The sequence below is a fragment of the Hypanus sabinus genome, chromosome 4 (assembly GCF_030144855.1).
Source record: "Hypanus sabinus isolate sHypSab1 chromosome 4, sHypSab1.hap1, whole genome shotgun sequence".
Taxonomy (NCBI): Eukaryota; Metazoa; Chordata; class Chondrichthyes; order Myliobatiformes; family Dasyatidae; genus Hypanus; species Hypanus sabinus.
This window is the reverse complement of record NC_082709.1, coordinates 129,101,054-129,124,807: the sequence shown is the minus strand read 5'-3', so window position 1 is coordinate 129,124,807 and position 23,754 is coordinate 129,101,054. Positions and strand designations below refer to the sequence as shown.

At 37.7% G+C, this 23,754-nt stretch overlaps 1 protein-coding gene across 10 annotated transcripts in view; it reads right to left on the bottom strand.

The window, feature by feature from the left end:
- Positions 1-23,754, bottom strand: part of dmd (dystrophin) — a 1,939,431-nt gene that overhangs the window by 924,190 nt on the left and 991,487 nt on the right. For all 10 annotated transcript variants that reach the window (XM_059968142.1, XM_059968139.1, XM_059968147.1 and 7 more), the window contains 3 exons: positions 21,329-21,466; positions 8,039-8,191; positions 5,750-5,932 (listed from right to left, as the gene is read on the bottom strand). In XM_059968142.1, coding sequence (XP_059824125.1) covers positions 5,750-5,932; positions 8,039-8,191; positions 21,329-21,466 — 474 coding nt within the window. The remainder of the gene's footprint in view (positions 1-5,749; positions 5,933-8,038; positions 8,192-21,328; positions 21,467-23,754) is intronic.

Genomic DNA, 23,754 nt, shown 5'->3' with positions numbered 1-23,754 from the left:
GGAGCAGGGCACAGCAAAACTGCCACTGTAGAGCACTGTAATGAGCTAAACATGAAATTGAATGTCTAAAAACATTTTCCCTCATTTCTTTAAAATTCTGAACAAAAATAAGCCACGATTTCAAATATTATGCCTTTGCTTCACTTCCATTGTACTTATTTTACCTTACCAACCTATCAATCGTAACTGATTAAAAATTGTTAGTTTAACTTTATTTTTAATCCATGTGTGACTTTTTCCAGAAAGCAATTTATTTTGTGGCTTTATTTCATTAGGAGTATAAGGAGATTTAGTATGTCACCAAAGACAATCACAAATTTCTACAGATATATCGTGGAGAGCATTCTAAATGGTTGCATCACCATCTGGTATGTGTTTGGAGGGGGTGGGGGGGCTACTGCATGGATCGAAATAAGCTGCAGAGAGATATACACTTAGTCAGCTCTATCATAGGCACGAGCCTTCATAGTATCCTGGATATCTTCATGGAGCGGTGCCTCAGAAAGGCGGCATACATCATTAAGGACCCCTAGCACCCAGGACATGCCTTGTTCTCATTGCAACCATCAGGATGGAGATGCAGAAGCCTGAAGGCACCCACTCAATGATTCAGGAACAACTTCTCCCTTCTGCCATCGATTTCTGAATGGACATTGAAGCCCATGAACATGACCTCACTAATTGTTTTTATTTTTTTTAAATTTTTATTTTTGCACTAATTATTTAACTATTTAGGAAGTATATATACTTCCTGTAATTGATGATTTTTTTTAACTTTATTATTCCGTATTGCATTGTACTGCTGCCGCAAAGACAACAAACTTCATGACATATGCCAGTGAGATTAAACCTGATTCTGATTCTTAAAACAACTAAATGGAATGCTGGTACAACATGACAAATGCTCCGATAAGAATATAAGGTAACAAGAACTTCATTGTTTTCCCAATTAAAATGAACTCTGATGTAGTATAACTTGGTGTGCTGTAAAATAAAAGCTTCATGGTTCCATTTCATCTTCCATGTAATCAAATTCAGTGATACTTATGTAAAACTGGTTATTGTTTGGAGTGGAAAATTAGAGTGCTAATCTTTTATTGTAAAGTATATTAAAGCAGAAGGTCATCTCAGAACAGTATCTTCATTCAAACAGATAGCCAAGAAATTTTTTGTTCTTTATATGAAAATAGAAATATTTGTCACATTGCGAGATATTACTCTATCCATTACTGCATTCCAGTAAGTAACCTATTAATGTTGAACAGAAAATCACACAAGATATTATATTTTGGAATTAACATCTCTGCTACAATTTGTAAATGGACCACAAATAGTGCTTGCCCCTTTTGCCATCTAAGCATCTCTTATTCAAGGAATAACTTGTGAAATATTGGCGCTGCTGGAAACATTCATCCAGTCTCCACACAGTAGCATCCTATAAAGAAATAATGACCAAACAGTGCAAATAATAATGTCAATGAAGGAATAATTATTTGCATAGATACTGGGAGAACACACCACCATTCTCAGCACTTCATTTCATGATAAGTTTTACATGCACCAATGAAAGCATGGAGAACCTTATGTTTCATGGAGTTTCAAATGACATCCTGAACTTAGCTTTTGTGTTTTGTACAATATGTTGAATGGAATTTGGGCCTGAGTTAACAGTGTTCCTAATGATATTTAATACTTACTGCACAGATATTATTCTTTTCAAGTTTTTTATCCTATCACAACACCAAAGGAACATATTGACTTCTCTGGAATGTCAGGTCCAGTTTATGCTTCTTTTGAATTAGCGTAATGAATATATTATATTTGGACATGTACTAAATGGCTTCCCCATTTCCAAATTTGAGGCTAAAAACCTCAAAACAGCAGGTATCTGATATTTTCATATATATGTAGGAGCAAAGAAAAGTCATAATAAAAGGTCTGTATTTCACTCTATATGCCACCTGGTAGGGAACAGAATCCAGAGTAAGAATCAAAAAACTCACTATTATTAATTGTATTATTTGTAGTAATACTTAGGTTTGATTTAGTTTATTTACCACAAGTGCTAGAAACCTTGCTTAAGTGTCAACAATTCCATGCAACTTCACTTGCATTATTTGGGGAAATAAACAAAGCCTTTCACTAAAGTTGTGAGGGAAATGGGTGCTAAGGTAACTGATAGAGTTTGTCACAGAAATGAAATGTTGGGAGGTCTTAGCAAAGTAGAAATGTGTGGTAGAAGCTTTTAGGAAGGAAATTCCATTTTCTGAGAACCATGGGGCAGAAAAGCAAGCAAGCAAAGATGAAATTAAGGGAGGAGTGGGTACAAGGAAGATCAGATACATGCTAAGTCTAACGTTGAGAAAATTGTTGAGCTTGAAGCAAACATTGGGACAGATAACAGAAAGGCAGAGGGGTGGGAGGGAGACACAAATATACGTGAAAGGGACAGGGTGAGGAAAAAGGAATGGGGAGAGGATGAGGAATGAGATATGAATGAAGGAGAGGGAAGAGTGGTAGGATGAGAAATCTGTGGAGATCATTAATTTTGAGGTGTTGATTTGGAAGACAATACAGAGAAGGCACAAACACATAATAAATGATCAGAACAATGCACGAAATACAGAGAGCAAAGTTTGGCATAAACTGAACATTATTAAGTGGGGGAAGAGTAGGGCAACTGATAAAAGTTTATTGAACTTGACAAAGATGAAGATATAAATCACAGATGAGATGGTGTGGAGGCCTGCAATATTGTAGAGGAATCAGAGCAAGTCATATATTTACATCTTTCACAACTCTAGGGTGTCTTGACTAGTCACAGAGTGGCATTTTAAAATGTGGCTGTTAAATGTGGCATCCATTTACACACAGATGATTCCATAACCTAACCAGACGTCAATTATTTGCTGGGACAGGTGAAATTAAACATAATTTAAAGACAGATTTATTCATGGCCAACAGAGTGGACGGGCATTGAAACTGTATACATTTGAAAACTTTCCATCATTAAAAGTCTAATCCATTTGATCAGTTTAAGATAAAAGTTAAAACCAAATAGGGAACTCAGTTGCCTTTACGATGACGAAAGATGTGTGACTAGAGACTCAAGCTGAACATGGTATGTTGAGTGTAGATTTGATGTACTGGAAAGTCCACTTTATTACTCTTTGGGATAACAAGAGGAGTGCTCATTTGAGATGATCTTTTAACTGTGTTCCTGATAATCTGCAGGTTTGTTGTATCAATAACAAATAGATTAAGAGGACCTATATCTTTAGAACTGACATAGTTAATATAAATAATTCCTACCGTAGAACTGTAAATACTGTGACAAAGTTTGGAGTGATGCTGTGGCTCAACAGGTAGTGCTGTTGCTTCATATTTCCAGCAAACTGGGTTTGATTCTGACCTTAGGTTTTTCTTTGTGGAGACTGCACATCCCTGGGTGCTCTAATTTCCTCCCACTTGCCAAAGACATGCTGGTTAGCAGGGTAGTCAGGTAATAGAAGTGGGGATGTTGAACAGCATGTGAGAGGAGGTGGGTTGCAGGAAAATAGCAGGGGAATTAGGATTGATGGGATTATGTATGCCCTTACATAGTGTGAAGATATAAAGTGCAATCGGGATGGCAAATATAATGGAAAACCATATTGCTAAGCAGTGGAGACACCCAATGAAGAGATTAAAGAGTAAAACAAGAAGGGTAATGTTCTTCTTGTAAATAAAAATCCATGTCAAGGATTTGGCTATTACTCAACAGCATCTGAACCAAACGCCCCGAACAATTAAGATTCGAGATTTCAGTGGATTGTCACAAACATGGAATGGGAGATGAGTCACATAAATGTAACTTCATCTTTCTCACTTATCTACTGATCACATTCTTTGAAGAGGTGGGATGAAGATCAGTTGGATTGACATTGGCAGAAGAATGAACATGGCAGGTTTCACTTGCTTATGACTTAAAATTCCAAGAAAACATCAAGTTTAAACCTAAATGTGTAATTTGTTGCATGGGTGAGCAGAACAGATCAGCTGGTGGTGGATCCAGGTTGAAGCCTGGCTAGATGGACATATAGTTCTTCATCTGAGATCAGAATCAGAGATTGACCAGGACAAAGTTAACCAAAAGCCTCAGCAAAGTGTGAAGTGGGTTGCTACTATTGGTCTTAAAGGAGTTTCTGAAATTCACTGATTCATTATAAGCTTATAATTGTTAGCATATATTTTCTTGCCATCTATAAAATAAAGCAACTTAATGAATTTCATCTAGTCTTTAAATTAAGTATTTCTCAGCATTCCATCATCCAGGTTACAAAGATGTAGTTGTGACTGTCGAAAAGGCAAAGAAGAAGAAATTAAGCAATGTTTCACCAGTTTTTTTTTACTGAAATAAAGGCTATGGTAACATTTTGTGTTCATTTGATTCAATCTTCTTCAGAACACACATGACTTACATTTATTTCAAGGCACCACTTTGAAAAAGAGATTAGGCACCTTGAATTTTGATTCTAATACTGCAGAGGCTGCTGAGCATCACTCAACCTTGAGCGGTCTTTCAGGCAATGCTTAACCATAACCATTCCAAAAAACTACCTGAAGCCTCTTGAGTGCATCACCTTGCTCCACATTAACACTTCTGTCATTTACTTCTCACCTGCTCCACTGGATCAGTTTAGCATCCATAATGTTCAGCTTGATGACCACAATTCACCTGGTTAGTTCCAGGTAAGCCTTATTCTAATGTTACTTTAGTCAACTAGTTGGGGATAAAGGCTAAAATTTCAAAAAATAATCAATTTTATTTTTCAATGAGGATGGCACAGTATCAACTCCATATCAAATGCATTGATAATGGAGAATAAAGACTCTATTTTAATGCCAGACAGGAAACTACTTGGAGGAGTCACCAGCATTGTTCAACTGAACCAATCTATCCAAAACATACCTGAAATTTGCACTGAATATTTGAAGTTACCCAGTTAAGCAACAATACAATTTAAAGCATGATCATTTGACTTCACTCTTGTTGAAATGTCATTCAAACAGATTTTAAATTAAAAAAAATCTCAACATCATGTACTCAAATATTACTCACTAACACATCAGCAAGGGAAGTCAGAAAGAGAACAAACACCCAACTCAGAAACAGAGATGCTCCTCCTGATTTGGACAGATTTGTCATGTCACATGTGAATAGAATGGCCAAGGCCCAAAACTGTGGGAAAGCATCCAAGCAGGCAAGTCAACATCCATTAACAACAAGTGCTTTAAAGAAGGAAAGAATGGTCAAGAGTTTCAAACTTGTCAGTAATTTCTATATTCCAAATAACAACATTCACCCAAACAAAAAATTGCATGGAATGAACCTTTGAAATGACTAGTGTTTAACTGTGCTACTGAATGCTGCATCAAGACAGTCTGCAAACACGTTGTTTTGATTTTGGATGCCATGAGTGATGAGGCAAATTAAAAATGAATCATGTATTTTACTTTGGTGTTTCACCAGAAAGTATCATACTTATATTTTAGGTTCTGAATAATTGATTTCTTTTCAGTCTTTCAAAAAAATAATTTTTTTTTTAAAGGGGAGAAAAATCAGGTTTGCACCTGACAGAAAGTTTTAGGGCTGTATTTGCTTCCAAGCAAATACAACAAAGCCAGTTTTATACTGTTTTCTTTACACACGGGTCCATTTTAGAGAACAGTGCAAGCAAGTGATTAAAGCTTGCTTTGAGAAACTCACAATTGGTGCATAGTTCAATCTTCGAAACTGAGCAAATTTGCTCTCAATGTGATTCCAGCGTTTGTTGAGCTGGAGCAGCTGCAGCTCCAGTGCCTTGCCAGCTCCCTTCTTTGACAGGCTCTGTGCTTGTCTGTGCACTGCATTCAGATCTCCTCTCTTCTCTTCCAGTTCAGCATCCAACTCCTAGTGAGCAAAACCATAGTGTCCCAGTGCAGTTAGCTAGCTTTTGTGTCATCTTGTCAAAGAAGAATGAAACAATGAAACTGCCATAAACACATTTTTGGGTTCTTATTCCTCAATGTAATTTTATCATGTAATTGATTAAAATAGTTAATGAACAAGACTACTAAAACAAAATACCCAGATTTTCCCAATGTGTTGAAGTTGAGTTGTACCTAGCTCTACAGAATTTAATTTGAGAAGTCAAAGTTTTTAAGTGAAAGTAGATGCTGCAGTGAACCATAAAAATGTGAGATTTTAAATTAGCAGTTGAACATCCCAAATTCTCAAGTGGGAGTATTTTGCCTGTGAGTAAATGAACATATTAACAGACATTTTGAAAAATGTCATATTAATGCCTTGGCAGAGGTCATATTCAGTTAACATTTACATCTATGCATGTGAGTGCAAGGGATTCATCAGGCTGCTACCTGGATTTAGTTAATGGTAGAGATTGGATAGGCTGTGCTTGTTTTCCCTGAAGCATAGGAGGCTGACGGATAAAGTAGATAGTCAAATACATTTTCCCTTAGTGTATGGCCATCAAAAACAAGAGGACAAACTTTTCAGGCAGGATGAGGGATATTTAAAGGAGATCCAAGTTTTTAAAATATATATAGAGTGAAATTGATACCTGGAATGTGCTTCCAGAGGAGATGGTAGTATTTGGTATAACCATTACGTTTCAAATACATTTAGACAAACATTTACATAGGCAAGACATATAGGGATACTGCCCTAATAAGGGTAAATGGAAGAAGTGGAGATAGGTATATCATGTGATGTGCTGAAGAGCCTGTTCTGTACTGTATAACTCTATGATTGGCTCATTTGTAAGCATCTGGGAGTAGTGGTGGTGGTGTTACATTATTGGCCCCAGCTGCATTTTAAAACTAACCAGCTGCTTTGTTCCATGAAATATGGCTACTACCTTCACCTCAATATGTCAAAAGTGGGAACATCTGAGTTTTTTTTTCCAGAAGCTTATATTAACTCCATGACAGCTGAAAGTACCTTCTGTGATTTTTTTTTTAAACATCAACTGTCGGTTCATCTTTAATTGTTAAACTTTGCAAAGGACAGTTGTCTTCTAATTCTCAAAATTACTAATCTGGATAGTGCCATCAAAATTAGTATTTAAAAATATAGGGAACTTTTATCATTGTAATTATAAACATAATGCCTTAAATTTGAAATAATTCCTTTAAATTTAATGCAGAACTAAAAAGCATCCGATCACTAGGGTGTTTCACATTATTCCCTCTCAGCTATTGATTGTAACATTTTAAAAATGTTTGCTTAGGTTATTAAAATAGGCTGTTTACATTAAACTTGTCAGTCAAAATGACGAAGAAAGTAAAGAAGCCAAATAAAATTATGGATAATAAAAGAAGCTGATTTTGCAATATGTAAACAAATCCTCAGGGATGTTGCAATGATAACAGTGAATATTCTCTGAGCAAACAAGTGACAGAGAGGAAACCATGGTAAGGACACACTCGTACTTGGACAGTTAAACACTTGTTTCAAAATTGTTGTCCTGAACTTTTTTGCCAAAAGTCTAGAGTAATAAATGATTTCAAATTAAAAAGCTCACAGAAATACCAATTAATTTTGTTATCAGAAAATAGAAGTGCAATTGTAATAGAAATCACTGCACCCAGTGAGAGTCAAGTGATTTTCAATTTTTAAGCATGGTATAAAAATATAATTCATTTTAACTTAAACATCTGCATACATTTCTGAAGGACCTGTTAGAAATATCCTTAAATTCAAAAATCAGATGACCTTCTGATTCAAAATCTTTATCAGGTGAATTGTTATTTATATGGGCATTTAAGCAATGCAGCAATATCATTAATAAAAAGTTAAATTAAAACAAAACACTGTGCATTTGAAGGACACTGGCTGTCATCGGATCACAGCAGATATTGATAAACTACACTGCATCATAAATCACAGCCTTGTGCTAATTGTTCTTCTATATCCATTTTAAAATGGCTATTATTTTTATATATATAAATTAGGAGGAGAAAGAAATACAAACACCTGCTTCTAAAAGAATGTTACCTTCATCTTCTGGTCATCTTTGGGTTCTGGCAGATTGGCTAACCTTTTCTCAATGTCGTCCAACCACTGCAACAGGTTGTTAGCCTGCTTCTTATATTGATACCAATCAGGAGTGATCTCCAGAGCCTTTTTCCTTCTTATCGATCTTAAATCCTGCATAAACAGTCAATGATCATTATTTGATAGTCAAAACATAAAAGCCCAATGATCAGAAACACTGATCCACAACTTGTTCAAAGCTTTTTTTTCTCTGCAAAGTTCCATTCTGAAGGTTTTGCTATTGCATTTGAAATTACTCACCTCTCACCAGAGCCGTCTTGACAGATTTAAGCCTGAGTGCGAGCTCTGTCTAGTTGACAATTGCAAGGTCAGAGAATGGAGAATTCACTTTGAGGCTTTGGGAAGTCATTTCCTAATCTTGCCAGCACTTAGATGGAGGTGGGCAGAATCCTACTGAGTGGGAAGCTTGCTTAACAATGCTGAAGTACAGTGAATCCTTTAGAGGAGTCAGAAAGATTGTGTGCACTGTACTGCTGCTGCAAAACAACATATTTCATGTTGTATGTCAGAGATTACAAATCTGATACTGATTCTGGGGTGGTATTCAGGCAAGAAGTGCAGATACACAGAGGGAGACTGAACTATAAGGTTAGAATCAGAATCGGGTTTATTATCACTGACACACATAAAAAAAATTATTGTTTACAAAATAATAAATCAATAGTGCAAAAGAGGACGACTGAGGTAGTGTTATTGGACATTCAAAATTCCAATGGCAGAGAAGAAGCTGTTCCTGCCAGTGCAATTTTTATAAATTCTTTCTGATACTTATTTAATTTGAGTTTCGGTTTTATCCCTTCAATATCACCTAGTAAAAATAATATTGGATTATGAGGAAATTGTGTTCCTGTAATTTGTTCCAGTAAAAGTCTTAAATTTGTCCAAAAAGGTTGAATTTTAGAGCAAGACCATGTCGAATGTAAAAAAGTACCAGTTTCCTGGTTACATCGGAAACACTGATCCGATAAATTTGGATTAAATTTTTTTATTTTTTGTGGTGTAATATATAATTGATGTAGAAAATTATACTGCACTAATCTTAACCGAACATTTATTGTATTTGTCATACTGTCAAGACATAGTCTTGACCAATTTGTTTCTTCAATTTTAATATTCAAATCACTTTCCCATTTTTGTCTTGACTTATGGACTCCTTGCTTAATTACCTGTCTTTGAATCAAATTATACATGCAAGATATAAATTTTTTGATATTTCCTTTTTGAATTAAAATTTCTATTTCATTAGATTTCGGCAATAACATTGTTTGACCTAATTTTTCTCTTAAATAAGCCCTTAATTGAAAGTAACAAAATAAAGTGTTGTTTGATATTTTATATTTATTCTTTAATTGTTCAAATGACATTAATATACCTCCTTCAAAACAATTCCCTATATATCTAATCCCATTTTGAATCCAATTATATAAAAGTTGGTTGTCCATTGTGAAAGGAATAAGTCTATTTTGAATTAAAGATCTCTTTGCTAATAAAGATTTTTTTATCTCATCATCGGATACACATTTAAGTATAGATTCTTGGAAGAAAGAAATCTATGGTTGTATTCCATTAGAAAAAATTACTTATAATTTAAGAGATAAATATGAAACATTTTTGAAAATTTGGAGCCCTTATTTACAAAAGACAGGATTAAATATATAGATGCTTTGAAGATGAAACAATTGGTTATTAGGGGAAAGAAATAAATATACATATTAAAATTATTACGAATTCCATAGAGCATGTGGAGATCTTCCAACCACCAGGCATTCTTTCTTTCTTTCTTTTTTTTCTATAGGGCAGTTAGGGGGGAGGGGTTAAGGGGAGGGGGTATGGGTTATATACATTGTTTTTTCATACTTAGTAATCATTTAAAAATGCAATAAAAAATTATTTAAAAAAAAAGAAGCTGTTCCTAAGATGCCGAATGTGGGTCTTTAGCTCTTGTTCCTCCTCCCTGATGGTAGTAACAAGAAGAGAGCATGTCCGGATAGTGAGGGCCATTAATAATAGATACCGCCTTCTTGACACATCATCTTTTTAAGATGTCCTTGATGAAGGGGAAGGTAGAGCTAACTGAGTGTACAACTCTCTGCAGCCTCTTTCAATCTTGTGCATTGGAGCTTCTGGACAGTGTTGCAACCAATCAGAATGCTCCCTGATGTACATCTGCAGAAATCTGTTAGTCTTTGGTGACACACCAGATTTCTTCAAACTCCTTGTGAAGTATAGCTGCTGGTGTGATTTCATCAATGAGAGATAATAAAGTAAGTTACCAATTAATGGCAAAAGGCATTTCCTATTAGAGGCTAAGGGGGCTACAACTACAATGGTGCCAAGAGATGTATTTGGTGGTCATGTGATATAAACAGCTTAGATGAAAGAGCATCAATCGTGAACCACAGGCAAGGCCATTAAGACATGTACCCTGAAATTCTCACTTAAATATTACTGTCAAGTTTACTAAGACTCAAGAAATTCAAATGAGATTCACTAGAAAAAGAATGGCCGAAAGATATCACAGGTGGCTTCATTATAATATTTAAATGACTGACTGGCCATCTGCCTCTTATCCCACTTTTGCTGAAACTGGTTCAAAGCAAAGTGACTGATTTTCATCCAGATTTTAACTCTGATGTGAGCCCATTCCCTCTTCCACCTACGGCATAATTTAAGATTTAAACCAACTGCTCTATTTCTCTCTCTGAAGATTAATTCCAAGAAAAAGGCAATGGAAATACTCCAAGGTTTCAATTTCACATTTTCATAAATGCAGTTTGCCTTGATTATTTTCTGAGTGTTGCTTGCAGAACACTTTTCTCCGTTGGAATGTCTCTGGAAAAGGGTTTAATCTGCTCCAATTTTTTTGAAAGGAACGTTCATTTTTCATTTTCAGTTTCTTCCTTGTAATTTTGCCATGCCACACTTTTGCGTGTGTTAGTGTCTTTTCAGCAGCTACAGGGCAATTACAGGGCAAGTGACATTTTCCACTAACGTCTATCATGATAAGGAACTCCCACTGAAACATATCCAGTGCTTCTTTCAAACTGCCAACTCAGTAAACTGTGAATCATTAACCTTGCTATGAAGATCTAAAGTTCTCAACAGGAATCCAAGTGTTCCATGCAAGAGCATTACACTACTTCTTGCCAAGTTTAAAGGTGAGAAATTCATGTTGAAAGTGTTAAACCCTGTGCTTATTTCATTCAGCTGTAACCAGGTGATCGGTGAATATCACTTTTTAATTGTTAAAATGCACTTATGCATTCACCCTGGCAATGCTAAAATAGCTGCCCGTGCCTTTAAGAGAAAACGGTGACACCATAACTCACATGTGGAGTAGAAAGACGTTAAAATGTTCCAGAAAGAATGTTGAGTACCAGTCATATGGTGAGGAAAGATCTTCGCAAGTAAGATATCAGCGCTGCATAGCGTGGTTGTGCAAAGTTCCTTATCGCCCTGGTAGCGTGAGTGAGAACTTGTTTCAGGGTCAAACCTGTACATGTTTGGAAGTTAAGCACACGTGTGCCAAAAATTGCCACTACCATATTGGTTTTGTACATTTTGTTTTATTTCATACTGCATACGTGACGAGTTGATACACCAGTGTGCGGACCAAAATTAAACTGAGATTGCAACAGCAGGATCTGATTTTTTTAGGTGATATTTAAAAATTCATTTTGTTTCTATTTTGGTACCCGCTTTCTGCATTAAAACACCTAAAACAGATAAAGGAATTAAGGACTCAAAAAAATATTCACTGTCTTGAGTGTATTTTTTTCCCAGTCTGCAAAATAGCTATAAGTGCATTTCTTGTTAAATTGTTCTTAAAGTGCATTTGCTGAATCAAATACAATCAATATCCATCATCTAAAAGGACAGTTTGATCATCAATTATGAAGCAAAGAATATTGCGTCTCATTCAAAAGGCTTCAGATCAGAAATTAGTCATTTTAACAGTTAAATGATTGACTATTACTTAGGAACTTTAGGACTCATTAACATTCACTGCTGTGCCTTAACAAGAGGCAATGATGTAAAAAAGCCTCATGAAATGCCTGCTGTGCTTGAAATAACAGACGTACAACCTTCCTATAATATCTTGCATGTCTGTATGTTAGTTACATATCTGTAATTCCAGTAACATGTTGATAGAAGTTAGTGAAGGTCACTTGGACGGCCGTGTCATTATTCAATAGCTGAAGAGGTGTTACCAAAAGCCTGAGGAAGTTTAACCCCTCACGTTTGTAAAAGTGTAGCAGGCAAAATTACTAGGAAGAAAGTGAAAATGAGAAATAAATGTCCCTTTAAAAAATATCAGGCAGATTAAAACCTTTTCCATGCACATTTCAACAGGGGAAAACATTCAGCAAGTAACACTACAAAAAAAAACAAACCAAACATTGTCAATATTCAAACCAGCATCTACAAAACTGTATTGTACTTTGATTTAATAGGAACCTCGTGAGGGAGGCTATTATTATTACAACGTGGAAGTAGCAGATGGGGAAGTCATAAGCAGTGAATCTGCAATCTTCTGGCAAGTGTTGCCATAAAGTGAGATCCCAACAGACATTGGAAAATTATTCCTTTTTTCTTCAGACAGAGGAAATTGGGCATTGCAATTTCTGCCCATTTGTCAAAGGTTTCTACGGAGTTTTCACAAAATAGAGTTAAATAAAAAGATATTTCCATGCTCAATCCTTCATCTCAAGGCCCTCACAATGATACTAGGAATTTGAGAATGGGGTGGGGGTCAGTAGGTGAGGTGGTTGAAAACCTGAGTATTTACTTTGTACCATTTGCCGATGAATGCACTAATTGTATTTTTAAAATCCATACCCTGATCTTGATTTAGAAACACAATGCAAAATCCACTGCTGTTACTGGAAACTGTTTCCCAGTACTGAAAAAAACAAGCAGCGAAAGAGAACAGGAACTTCAAAACTGCAAACAGCCTTTTCCTTCAGTTTCTGAGAACCAGCAGGACAGACCCTCAAGGAAACCACTTACCTCCTCCCAATGAGATCCACTTTATCTACCTCACAGTTCAACTTGCCCGACTCACCCAACTGACTCGCAAGCTCATTTCATAAGTGTCTCTCTGCTCCCTCCTAATCTAGGTTTTGCCCCTCTCTCTCTCCTTGCTAATGCTGAAGAAGATCTTGAAGGGTCACTACCTACTGCTTTCTGCTGATCCTCTTTTCTTTAACATATTTCCATTGCCCATATTACAACCTTTGGACTGACTGCCAAACTAAATATATTGCAAAAAAAAGAAATTATGAAATTTTATTAAGTTTGTTTCATAGTAGTGACTGTGGATACCTTGAGGACATTGGACGCTATCAAGAAATATAAAGATCAGTATGAGATCCTGAGCACTGGATGGGGTATTGCAAAATCGCTGCCAGTTCTATGCCCATGAATGATACCTGATGAATCAAGGGAAGGTAGCAGATGTCCCTTAATCATATCATAGAACACAGAACAATACAACACAATAACAGACCCTTTGGCTCATAATGTCTGTGCTGGTCATGATGCTGATCCAAAGTAATCCCATATGCTTGAATATGATTGATATCCCTCCATGCCCAGTCTACTTATGTACCTGTCTGAATGCCTCTTAAACATTACCATCACACTTGCATCCACCACTTCCCCAGCATCCTGTTCTAAGCTCCACATCAAAAACAAGCTTGCCTCAGACTTCCATAAGACTTTAAGACATAGAGGTAGAATTAGGCCATTTGACCCATCGAGACTGCTTCCCCCATTCCATCACTGATGATTTATTATCCCTCTCAACCCTATTCTCCTGCCTTCTCCCCATAACCTTTGATGCCCTAATTAATCAAGAACCTATCAACTTCTTCCTTAAATATAACCAATGACTTCCCTGCACAACTGTTTCTGACAATGGATTCCACAGATTCAGTATCCTCTGGCTAAAGAAATATTTCCTCATCTCTGTTCTGTATTGGTGTCCCTCAGTTCTAAGGTTGTGCCCTCTGGTCCTCAACTCGCCAATATCCACTCTATCCAGACCTTTGAATACTCAATAGGTTTCAGATTCCCCCTCCTCCACCTCATTCTACTAAGTTCAGCGAGTACAGACCCAGAGCTATCAAATGCTCCTCATATGTTAACCCTTTCTTTCCTGGGATCATTCTTGTCAATCTGCTCTGGATCCTCTCCAATGCCAGCACCTGTTTTCTTAGATAATGAGCCCAAAACTACTCACAATATTCCAATTGCAGTCTGACCAATGCCTAATAAAGCTTCAGCATTACATTTGTATACTAGTCTGCTCGAAATAAATACTAACATTGTGTCTGCCTTCCTTAACAGCGACTCAACCAACAAGTTAACCTTTACAGAATCCTGCACGAGGACCCCTAGGACCCTCTGCATCTGATTTTTGACTTCTCTCCTCATTTAGAAAATTGTCTATGCCTCTTCTCTTTCTGCCCAAGTGCAACACCATGCACTTCTTTGCACCATATTCCAACTGCCATTTCTTTTCCTGTTCCCCCCCAATCTGTACATCCTTCTGCAGACTCCCTGCTTCCTCAAAACCAACTGCAATTCCTCCTATTACCATATTATTGACAAACTTGGTCAAAAAATCATCGATTTTTTCATCTAAATCATTGGTTTATAAATGTGGTCACTGACAGCAAACCCTGCGGCACACCACTAGTCACCAGCAGCCAACCAGAAAAGGCCCCCTTTATTCCCACTGTTTGCTTCCTGTCAGCTTGCCAATCTTCTATCCATGTTAATACCTTTCCTGTCATAACATGAGCTCTCATCTTGTTAAGCAACCTCGTGTATGGTACCTTGCAAAGGCCTTCTGAAAACCAAATAAACAACATCCACTGATTCACCTTTGTCTGTCCTACCTGTTACTTCCTCAAAGAATTCAAATAGATTTGTCAGGCAATTGTTCTCCTTGAGTAAACCATGCTGACTTTGGCCTATTTTATCATGTGACTCCAAGTACCCTGAAACCTCATCCTTAATAATAGTCTCCAACATCTTTCCAACCAATTAAGTCAGACTAACAGGGGCATATAATTTCCTTTCTTCTGTCTTTCTCCCTTCTTAAAGGGTCAAGTCTTCCGGAACCATTCTAGAATCTAGTAGAACCATAGAACATTACAGCACAGAAACAGGCCTTCTGGCCCTTCTTCTCCACTACCACTCTCTGACTTCTCCCATTGAGCCAATGTCCAATCCAATTTACTACCTCACCATGTCTTCCTTGCGACTGAATCTTCCTAAATAACCTCCCATGCGCGACCTTGTCAAAGGCCTTACTAAAGTCCATATAGACAACATCCACTGCCTTCCCTTCATCCACTTTCCTTGTAACCTCCTTGAAAAACTCTAATAGATTTGCTAAACATGACCTACCACGCACAAAGCCGTGTTGACTCTCCGTAACAAGTCCCTGTCTATCTACATACTTATAGATCCTATCTCTTAGTATTCCTTCCAATAATTTACCAGCCTACAATTTCCCGGATTACTTTTAGAGCCTTTTTTAAACAACGGAACAACATGAGCTATCCTCTAATCCTCCGGCACCTCAGCCGAAGATACCAACATTTTAAATATATCTGCCAGGGCCCCTGCAATTTCAACACTAGTCTCCTTCAAGGTCCGAGGGAATACCCTGTCAGGTCCTGGGGATTTATCTATGCTGATTTGTCTCAAGATAGCAAGCACCTCCTCATCTTCAATCTGTATAGGTTCTATGAACTCACTACCTGTTTGCTTTATTTCCATAGACTCCAAGCCAGTTTCGTTAGTAAATACAGACGCAAAAAAACCATTTAAGATCTCCTCCATTTCTTTTGGCTCCATACATGGCCAACCACGCTGTTCTTCAAGACCAATTTTATCCCTTACTATCCTTTTGCTCTTGATATACCTGTACAAGCTCTTTGGATTATCCTTCACCTTGACTGCCAAAGCTACGTCATGTCTTCTTTTAGCCCTCATGATTTCTTTCTTAAGTACTTTTTTGCACTTTTTATACTCCTCAAGCACCTTATTTGCTCCCTGTTTCCTATACATGTCATACATCTCTCTCTTCTTCTTCATCAGAGTTCCAATATCACTCAAGAACCAAGGTTCTTATTCACTTATTCTTATTCTTATTCACTTTGCCTTTAATCCTGACAGGAACATACAAACTCTGCACTCTCAAAGTTTCTCCTTTGAAGGCCTCCCACTTACCAACAACATCCTTGCCAGAGAACAACCTGTCCCAATCCACACTTTTTAGATCCTTTCTCATTTCTTCACATTTGGCCTTTTTCCAGTTTAGAATCCCAACCTGAGGACCAGATCTATCTTTATCCATGATCAAGTTGAAACTAATGGTGTTACGATCACTGGAACCAAAGTGTTCCCCTACACACACTTCCGTCACCTGTCCTAACTCATTTCCTAATAGGAGATCTAATATTGCATCCTCTCTAGTCGGTATCTCTAATATATTGATTTAGAAAACTTTCCTGAACAGTTTTTACAAACTCTAACCCATCTAGACCTTTAACAGTATGGGAATCCCAATCAATGTGTGGAAAATTAAAATCCCCTATAATCATAACTTTTTGTCTCCTGCAGTTGTCTGCTATCTCTCTGCAGATTTGTTCCTCCAGTTCTTGCTGACTATTGGGTGGTCTATAATATAACCCCATTAATGTGGTCATACCTTTCCAGTTTCTCAGCTGCACCCATATTGCCTCAGTAGACAAGCCCTCTAAACTCTCCTGCCTCAGCACTGTTGTAACAATTTCCCTGACTAGCAATGCCAACCAGGAGTCTCTGTCACAACCACAGAATCTCCTGTCTGTACCTCTAACTATCAAGTCCCCTATCACTACTGCTCTCCTCTTCTACCCTCCCTACTGCACTGCAGAACCAGACTCAGTGCCAGAGATTCGGCTTCCGCAGCTTGTCCCAGGTAAGCCATCCACCCCCCCAACAGTATCCAAATCGGTATACTAGCAATTCTTGAAAGATCTTTACAAGTGCTTTCACAATCTCTTCAGCGACCTCTTTCAGAAGCCCGAGGTTTGCCCATCTGGTCCAAGTCAATTTTCAGGTTCCCAAACACCTTCACCTCAGTAACAGCAACAACGCTCACTTCCGCTCCTTGACACTCTCACATTTCTGACATTATGCTAAAGGTTTTCCCACAGTGGAGAATTATGAAAATTCTTATAAACTTTGTCTATCTTTCCTTTACCCTCCACATTACTACCTCTCCAGTGTCATTTTCCAGAGATAAGATATCCACTTTCGTCTCTCTACTACTCTTTACATGTCTGAAAAACTCTTTAGATCCTCTTTTACATTATTGGCTAGCTTATCTTCATATTTCATCCTTTCCCTCTTTATGGCTTTTTTAGTTGCCTACTATTAATTTTTGAAAGCTTCACAATCTTCTGCATCCCACTAATTTTTGCAATATTATATGCCCTCTCTTTTACTTTTATGCTGTTTTTGACTTCCCTTGTTAGCCACAGTTGCCTCACCCTCCCTTTAGAATACTACTTCATCTTTAGCATGTATCTTTTCTGTGCCTTCCGAGTTTCCCCCAGAAACACCAGCAATCGTTATTCCTCCATAATCTCTGCCAGTTTCTCCTTCCAATCAACTTTGGCCAGCTCCTCTCTCATGCCTCTGTAATTCCCTACACTATTGCAATAAAGATTTTAGCTTCTCTTTCTCAAACTGCAGAGTGAATTCAATCATATTATGATCACTGACTTCGAATGGTTCCTTTACCTTGAACTCCTGAATCAAATCTGGGTTATTACAAACACCCAGTCCAGAATTGCTGCTCCCCTAATGGGCTCAAACACAAGTTGCTCCAAATAGCCATCTTGTAGGCATTCTATAAATTCCCTCTCTTGGGATCCAACACCAATCTGATCTTCCCAATCTACCTGCGTATTGAAATCCCCCATGATTATCGCAACATTACCCTTTTATGTGCCTTTTCTATCTCTTATTGTAATTTGTAGCCCATATCCTGGCCACTGTTTAGAGGTCTGCATGTAACTTGCCATCTGGGTCTTTTAACACTTGCAGTTTCTTATCTCTACCCACAAGGATTCTAAATCTTCAGATTCTATGTCACCTCTTTCTAAGTAAGGATTTGATTTCACTTTTTATCAAAAGAACCCCCTCTGTGTACCTGCATGTCATTTCAATACAATGTTCGTCCTCGGCTGTTAAACTCTCAACTATGATTTCTTTTAACCATAACTCAAAGATGGTCAAAACATCATACCTGCCAATCTCTAATTGGGTTACAAGATTTCCTACCTTATTTCCTTCTAATTTCCCCACTCTCACATAAAGCTATGCCCTCTAGTATTTGACATTTCCATCCTGGGAAAGAACAATCTCCCATGTGGAAATGTCAAATGTCCATGCACTTTATTATTTTGTATACTTACATCAGGTCACTCTTAAACTTCCAATGTTCCAGAGCAAGCAATGCAAGTCTGTTCTTAGAGCAAGTACTCTAAAATTCAGGTAACATTGTTGTAAATGGTTAAAATGAAACTTCTGTCTGGGTCACAGCATCAAGAGGCGGGCCTAAATGGCTAAATGCTTGCAATAAAATTGCCATCATTGCTCTATTGTGCATATTAAACAAACCTTGGTCCTTCTGCATCCAAGTGAAGCAAACTGGAAAAATGTAGATGTGGCGTAAAGGAAATGCAACTGTGATGAATATTTGCAATGTCATCAGTTCTGTAAAAAAACTGGGTGTTTACCTTATGAAATAAAACACCCTGTTACTTCTACGCTCCCTGGCTTAAGCATGGCCTCAAAAACTGGGGGTGATATACTTAAAGATTAACATATAAGACAATTTCAGTGCAACATGGCATATATGAACACATATCACTTCCTCATTGCAGTCTGAATGGGGGACAGAGAGACTGCAGTCCTCTTTCTTCTGTATTCATGTAATGGCTTCATATTATATGCTTGTGAGCAATTGTTGAACTCTCAAATGCCAGACGCATTTCTGATTTTATTATATATTTCACTCTATTATTGTCAATGTAAGACTTCACAGCAGCAGTAGGAATTATGCCATGTAACTTGTAAAACATTAAGCTGGTATTATTAGTGACCAAAGTACAATTAATTTAATACTTAGCATATTGCATATCTACTTACCAAGATCACTCTACTTACCGAGAGTTCTACTCTTTGATTCTGACTGCAGTTTGCCTTCTGCTCAAGCAAATACTGAATGTATTGACTGCCATGATTAAAAAACAAGAAAAGCCCACACCAACATCGTTGCCAAGGATTACAATCAGACTAGCTTGATGAAATTTCTGTCTAATTACTATCAGCACATCGCCTGCAGCACCAGAGAATCGAACACACTCAACCACTTGGCCAAGTACTGAAGACCTGTGATAATCACCTGCTTGGAGTGTTATGAACATCTTCAACCTCTTGCTTTGGCAGTCTGAGGTACCCAATCTGCTCAAGCAGGCTTTAATCTCATAGGTACCCAACAAGAGCATGTTATGCTTCAAAAGGTTGGGCACGGAGCTCATTAACTCCTGCCTGAGGAGGGGCCTGGATCTACTCCCATTTGCTTACTATCAGAAAGCAGATGCCATTTCATTGGCCCTTCACTCAGATCTGGAATACCTGGACAATGAAGATGCACACCACAGCTCAGCCTTCAAAACTATCATCTCCTCAAAAGGTCATTGCTTAGCTCCAAGACCTGGGACTCAATACCTCTCTGTGCAACTGCATACTCAATTTCCTTATTTGCAGTCACCAATCAATATGGATTGGCAACAACAGTATACCTCCTCTATAATCACCATCAGCATTGCAAGTCTATGTACTTACCCCCTGTTTTACTCACTTTATATCCATGATTGCATGGCTCCAATGCTGTACTTAAGTATGTTCACTTAATTAAAGGTGGTGATGAATCAACATATAGGAGGGTGATTGAAAGTCTGGTTGAATGGTGGCACAACAACAACCTCCCACTCTCCGCCAGCAAATGAAAAGAGCTGATTATTGATTACAGGTGGAAGAAGCCAGAGGTCCATAAGCCAGTCCTCATTAGGAGTCTGGAGGTGGAAAGTGTCAGTAGCTTTAAGTTCCTTGGTATTATCATATCAGAGGATCTGTCCTGGGACCATCATAAAGAAGTCACAACAGCAACTCTATTTTCTTAGAAGTTTGTGTAGATTTGGCAGGTCATCTGACACACTTCTACAGATGAACAGTGTAGAACATACGAACTGGTTGCATCACAGCCAGGAATGAAAGCATCAAAGTCCAGAAATTGCAGAGTCTAAAGAAAGTGGTGGATACAGATCCAAACATCACAGGCAAAGATCCCCCTATCATTGGGCACATCTACATGGAGTGCTGCCACAAGAATACAGCATCCATCATCAGAGATCCCACCACCCAGGTCATGCTCTCTTTTCACTACTACCATCGAGCAGGATGTACAGAAGCCTGAGGTCCCACATTATCATGTTCAGGAACAATTATTACCCCTCAACTGTCAGGCTTCCGAAGTGGCATGGATATCTTCACTCACAACTCTGAACTACTCTATAACTTGCAGGCTCACTTACGAGGATTCTTTGCAACTCAAGTTATTAGTAATATTTTATTTTTTATTTGCTCAATCTGGCTTCTTTTGCACAGTGGTTGTTTGTCAATTATTGTTAATATATGATTTCTCATAGATTCTATTGTATTTCTTCATTTCCCTGTAAATACTGCAAGAAAAATAAATTTCAAGGTAACATGTGGTAACTTGTAAGTACTTTGATAATAAATTTTACTTTGAGTTGATATCATATGGATTGATTCGTGGACAGATACTAAAATTTGTGTTCAATTGTATTTTTCAGAACTGGTGGGTAAAACTGCAATTTTAATATATAGATGCACTATATCTCACTTGATTATTGTCAGCTAGCAGCAAATAATTCATCTATAATGGTCAACTGCAGCTATTTACCATGAGCCAAAAAAGTATGCAATTCTGGAATGAGCATTTCAAGAGAAGCCCATAAACAAAGTGAAGCAGAATTTAAGGACACTGATATATGAAAATAGGCACGTGATGTTGTTCTTTCATTTCCGAGTAAGTATGCAGATGGTGTTTTAAGCACTTTTGAATGATCATACCTTGAGAATATTAAATTTAGCCTCCAGCATCCGTTGTTTCTTTCTAATTTCTTCTCGCGTTCTCTCATCTGTGATATCCTGTTGCAACAAATCTGCCCTTTTTGTCAGTTCATTCATTTTCTTCTCATCGTCTTCACTCTGCAGCATTAATAAAGAACTGCTTAAACCAAATCATCCACAATGTGGAAAGAACAGCATAAATCATTCTGCAATGTTAACTTTACATTTTCAGAGGCATTACTGACACCCATGCTGGTGTGAAGTAGTTTGCAGCATGCTCATGATCAAAGTGCCAAACAACTACATACTATTTGCCATTACCCCTAACAGCAGTCTCAACAGTGCTGATCAATGGGCTAAAATGTCTATTGTGTGAGAAATAAACAAGGTTTGCAGAACTAATGGTCAGTGAAGGGAAAGAAAACGTTGACTGGGGCATTTAGACCCAGTCGAAACCATATACATTTCTGCTGAATTTTTACAGAAAGGAGTCCCATAAATACGAACATCTATTGTAAATCCATCAACATAAAACAGACATTTTTATAAAAGGAAAATATGTACGTCAAAATAATTTGGAACAAAACCTTGCATTGTAAATCCGAATTGCACAGAGATGGATAGTTGACAGTTTCCCTTCCATGCACTGAAAGAGTTCCAAGTAAATTGTGTTTCTGAAATTGAAAATTGTAAATGATCAAAAGTAACTTGTACCACAATTTTGATGCATGGATTTAATCTGAAAGATGACATGTGGAAAAGTATTATGCAAAAGGAATTCAATTCTGTAGAAAAAGTGACAATTTTTGCATAATTTGCAAATATACCAAGGAAAGATGAATTGTGATTTAAGATCACAGCATATGAATGTATATCAAGCTGTAGTAAATCAAGGCAACTGGACTTGCTGTGATGTCTAGAAGAAGTTTCACCACTCATCCAAGAAGCTTCTTTAGCTCTAATTCATGGTGGGTAGTTCTCCGGCTTATAAACTCATTGAGTTTTTTAAAAGATATAGCAATCACATGAGAGCCATTAAGAGTCGTAGAGGTAATAGGAGGATCATTAGTCTCATTTTTGCATAAATGGAGGTGTGAAGTGTTGTGGAGACACCAGGGTAGAGATGTCAGGACAGTTTGACAAAGATGGTTTCTTTAACCCCTCTTTCAAATCACCTGTCCTTAATGAGGGATGATATAAGATTGAAGGAGCAAAATGTTGAATTCATCTGGGTAGAGATTAGGAATAATAAAGGGAAAAAGATCACTGGTGGGAGTTGACTGTAGGGCATCAAATAATAACATTACAGAGGCACAGACAATAAACTAAGGAATATCTGAAGCATGTAAGAATGGAACAGCAGTTGTCATGGGGGACTTTAACTTGCACATAGATTGGGTGAATCAAGTTGGTCAAAGGAGTTTGAGGGCTTCATAGAATGAGTCCTTGATGGCTTTCTTGAACAGCATGTTGTTGAACCTACAAGGGAACCTGCTATCTTAGATCTGGTCCTGTGCAATGACACAGGTAAAATAAGTGATCTTGTAATTAAGGTTCCTCTTGGAAAGAGTGACTACAGTATGATTGAGTTTCTTATACAAATGGAGGGTGCAATAGTTCAATCTAAAACCTGTGTATTATGCCTAAACAAGGGAGACTACAATGGGATGAGGGAGGAATTGGACAGGGTAGACTGGGAACACAGGCTATATGGTAGGATGGTTGAAGAACAGTGCAAGACTTTTAAAGAGATTTTTCATGGTGTTCAGCAAAAGTATATTCCAGTTAAAAGCAAGGACAGTAAGGGTGGGGAGAGACAGCCTTGGATAACTAAGGAAATAAAGGAGGCATCAAACTAAAAGCTCATGCATACAAAGTTGCCAAGAATAGTGTGAAACTGGAAGATTGGGAAAACTTTAAAAACAACGAAGAACCACTAAGCGAGCAATAAAGAAAAGGAAACTAGATTATGAAAATAAACTAAAACAAAATATAAAAACGGATAGTAAAATTTTTTATAACTATATAATGTGGAAAAGGGTGGGTAAATTGAACATAGGTCCTTTGGAGGACGAGAAGTATGAATTGATAATAGGTAATGAGGAAATGTTCCGAGACTTTGAATGATTATTTTTGTCAGCCTTCGGGACACTCTATCCCTGCGAGAGTGAGCTTTGTCTATTCCCCCGACTATACTATCCCCAATTACCACAACATTCCTCTTCTCTCTCCCCTCCCACCCCCTTGAATGGCTCCCTGAACTACAGTGCCACAGTTAGGTTGCTCATCCTTCTTATAGCCCCCACTCTCATCCACACGGGGAGCAAGAATCTCAGACCTGTTGGACAAGCTCAAGGGCTGGGGCTCCTCCAACACTGATCCCACTACCTGCCTCACTTGCACTCACACCTTCTTGTTCCTGACCA